Source organism: Tupaia chinensis, unplaced genomic scaffold, assembly GCF_000334495.1.
Source record: "Tupaia chinensis unplaced genomic scaffold, TupChi_1.0 Scaffold000049_1, whole genome shotgun sequence".
Lineage (NCBI taxonomy): Eukaryota > Metazoa > Chordata > Mammalia > Scandentia > Tupaiidae > Tupaia > Tupaia belangeri.
In genome coordinates, this window is record NW_006159507.1 from 455,934 (window position 1) to 459,032 (window position 3,099).

Here is a 3,099-nt window from a genome sequence, read left to right on the forward strand (position 1 = left end):
CTAAGGAGGACTTCCCGTGGGGGGGGGGGGTTGAGCCTGCAATTCAGTGTGTCCCTTTAAGAGAAGTTTTCAGAGGCGTTGTGTGCTACCTTTTCCTCGCTCCCATTCGTGGGGTGGAGGATTTCCCGCCTTGGCCCTCTCTGGCTGAGCATGGCTAAACAAGCACTCAGTCTCCCATTTGGGCCAGGAGCTGGGATGATGGCCTTTGGGTGGCGATTTCTGTGGTTGGAGTTGGACCTCCTCCTGAACCCCCTTGCCTCTCCCCACCCCAGCTCTGGGGAGCCCCTCCCCTATACTCGGCTATGGTCCATCATTGACTTACTCATTCCGGTGAAAAGAAAATTCATTCCTCAACTGCTGGGACTGGTAATGCTATAGGTGGGATGTGAAGAAGGATCCATTCTGTGCCGGGTACTGGGTGCCGGGTACCAGGGGCTGGGGTCTGGGGGCTGGGGAAGGGAATAGCAACAGCGGCAACGCAGATCGAGTACAGCAACGGCAGCAGCGAGCCCTGGGCATCTGCTGAAAGCCATTTACTATGCTAAGTGCTTTACACGTGCATCTTTGTGAATCCTCCCACAACGCCGTGGGGTAGGTATGATTGTCACCGGGAAGTGATAGATGGGGAAGCTGAGGCCTGAGCCAGTAGGTCTCATTCTCCAAAAGTCCTGCAGCACTGAGGATGGCGACAGCCATTACTTGCTCATTCCTTTGTCCAGAAAATACCTGAGCGCCATGTAAGTACCAGGTGCTGTTTTGGGCCTAGAAGATCCAGCACTGAACAAAACAGATGGAGTCCTCCCTTTGAGGAGCTGACGTGGGGGGCGGGGGCGGGTGTCAGATCACAAGTAAACTGTCAAGTGTATGCGCATTTTCCCTGGTGATAAGTTGGTATCACCGTTTCTCACCTTGGGGAAATGGTCTGTAAATGTCCCAGGGCTGAGTCAGCACCAGCCACCTTTCCAGTGTTGGAAAAACTTGAAATTTGAGATCAATGCCGGGGAAAAATGACTGATCCATGACAACTGCACAGGCGGCCCTCTGCCCAAGGCTCCCCCGTGGCAGGTCTTCCCCTCTTGGACTCCCAAAGCCGTGTTCCCAGTCACGGCTGCCAGTCGTCTGCACGGCATGGCTCACTGCGACGGTGCCCCCTGTGCTTCTCTTTTCTCACAGTCCCAGCCATCAAGACGGAGCCCAGCGATGAGTACGACCCCACTCTGATCTGCAGCCCCGCCCACGGAGGCCTGGGGAACCAGCCCTATTACCCACAGCACCCGATGGTGGCTGAGTCCCCCTCTTGCCTCGTGGCCACCATGGCTCCCTGCCAGCAATTCCGCTCAGGGCTCTCGTCCCCTGACGCCCGCTACCAGCAGCAGAACCCAGCGGCTGTCCTCTACCAGCGGAGCAAGAGCCTGAGCCCCAGCCTGCTGGGCTACCAGCAGCCGGCCCTCATGGGCGCCCCCCTGGCCCTGGCGGATGCCCACCGCTCTGTGCTGGTGCATGCTGGCTCCCAGGGCCAGAGCCCGGCTCTGCTCCACCCCTCTCCAGCCAACCAGCAGGCCTCGCCAGTGATCCACTACTCGCCCACCAACCAGCAGCTGCGCTGTGGGAGCCACCAGCACATCATGTACTGCGAGAATTTTGCACCCGGCACCACCAGGCCTGGCCCGTCCCCGGTCAGCCAAGGGCAGAGGCTAAGTCCGGGCTCCTACCCCACGGTCATTCAGCAGCAGAACACCCCGAATCAACGAGCTGCCAAAAACGGACCCCCAGCCAGTGACCAAAAGGAAGTAGCACCTGCAGGAGTGACAATTAAACAGGAGCAGAACCTGGACCAGACCTACTTGGATGATGGTAAGATGCTTGATTTTCTTGTTGCCCGTAAGGATGGTTCCCCGAAGCAGCTGCTCCTGGGAAGCTCCCTGTGTGGGCCAGGTATAGTCCTTAGCCTCTTTGGCCTCAGTGTCCCCAGTTTAATTTAAGGGGTTGAGTAAGATGACTGTAAGGCTCCCCGGCTCTGTGCAAGGAACGTTTCCCAGGAGTTTTGGGGGCGGGTGGTAACAGGTTTCGATGCGCCACCTCCCACTTTAGCCCCCCGAGTAGGAAAGGCAGATGAGGGCAGTTCTGGCCACAGGAGTGCTCCCTGGGTCAGGACCGGGGTCTGTTTAACTGCTTCCACTCGTCAAATTTAGACCAAGGACAGGAAAGGAGAAAGGAAGGAAAGCTGACCTCCTTTATTCCTGCGGAGCAAAATCCCACTTTACAGCCCTCTGTGCGCTTTTCGGGGAGGGGCTGGAGGAAGGGAAGAAGAAAGCTCATTGAAGCGTGGCTCTGTCAGGACAGAGCATGAATGGGGGCTTGCGGGCAGGCCGTGGCACATCTTGGCCACGAGCTGGTGGAACACAGATGCACATTGACTGCGGGAGCAGAGGAGGCTTTGTGTGAGCTGTAGGTGCCCGAGTCGGTTGGCAGAGGGCCCGGCCGGATAGTCTTGTCGCAGCAGCTGTGATGTGGCATTCGTCCAGGATCACGGGGAAAAGGGCCAGTTGTGTTAGGAAGATTCACCTGGGATCAGCTGGAAGACAGAGTGGGTGGGACAGGCTGGCCAGCCTTCTCTTGGGGGTGCCAGGAAACAGAAAACAGGTATCAGAGTTTTTTAACTGGAGAAAGAAAACCCAGCTCCCTGGGCACCAGCTCCCATTCCAGCCTCAGCCTCACATTTTCTAGGCAGTCGTATCTGATATGCCCTGAATCCTCAATTATTTAGGAAAATGAACTCTCAGGAACCCGGCCAAGGAGGAGGAAGTCGGGTGGGACACTTCCAAGCAGCTGCAGTTGTTACCGTGCAGGCCAGGGACAGTCTCCGACATGTCCCTGGCAGGAAAGGCCTCCAGTGTTGACCAGCGCCTGTTGGCTTTCACTGGATGAGAAGTCTTGACCAGCCAGGTTCTCTGGGGGTTCTGTGCCTCTCTCTCTAATACAGCTATTGGTTAAAAAAAAAAGTCCCCTGCTGAAAAATTGGAGGACATAAAAACAGTAAAAATAATTATGGACACTGAAGACAGTGTGGAAGGAGGGTGGGAGAGGGGAAGAGTGTAG

General features: G+C 56.5%; 1 protein-coding gene across 5 annotated transcripts in view; it reads left to right on the top strand.

Annotated features, from left to right (window-relative positions):
• NFATC2 (nuclear factor of activated T cells 2) overlaps window positions 1–3,099 on the top strand; it is a 181,831-nt gene that overhangs the window by 129,519 nt on the left and 49,213 nt on the right. For all 5 annotated transcript variants that reach the window (XM_014591178.2, XM_027775060.1, XM_006141262.3 and 2 more), the window contains one exon: window positions 1,174–1,854. In XM_014591178.2, the coding sequence (XP_014446664.1) occupies window positions 1,174–1,854 (681 nt within the window). The remainder of the gene's footprint in view (window positions 1–1,173; window positions 1,855–3,099) is intronic.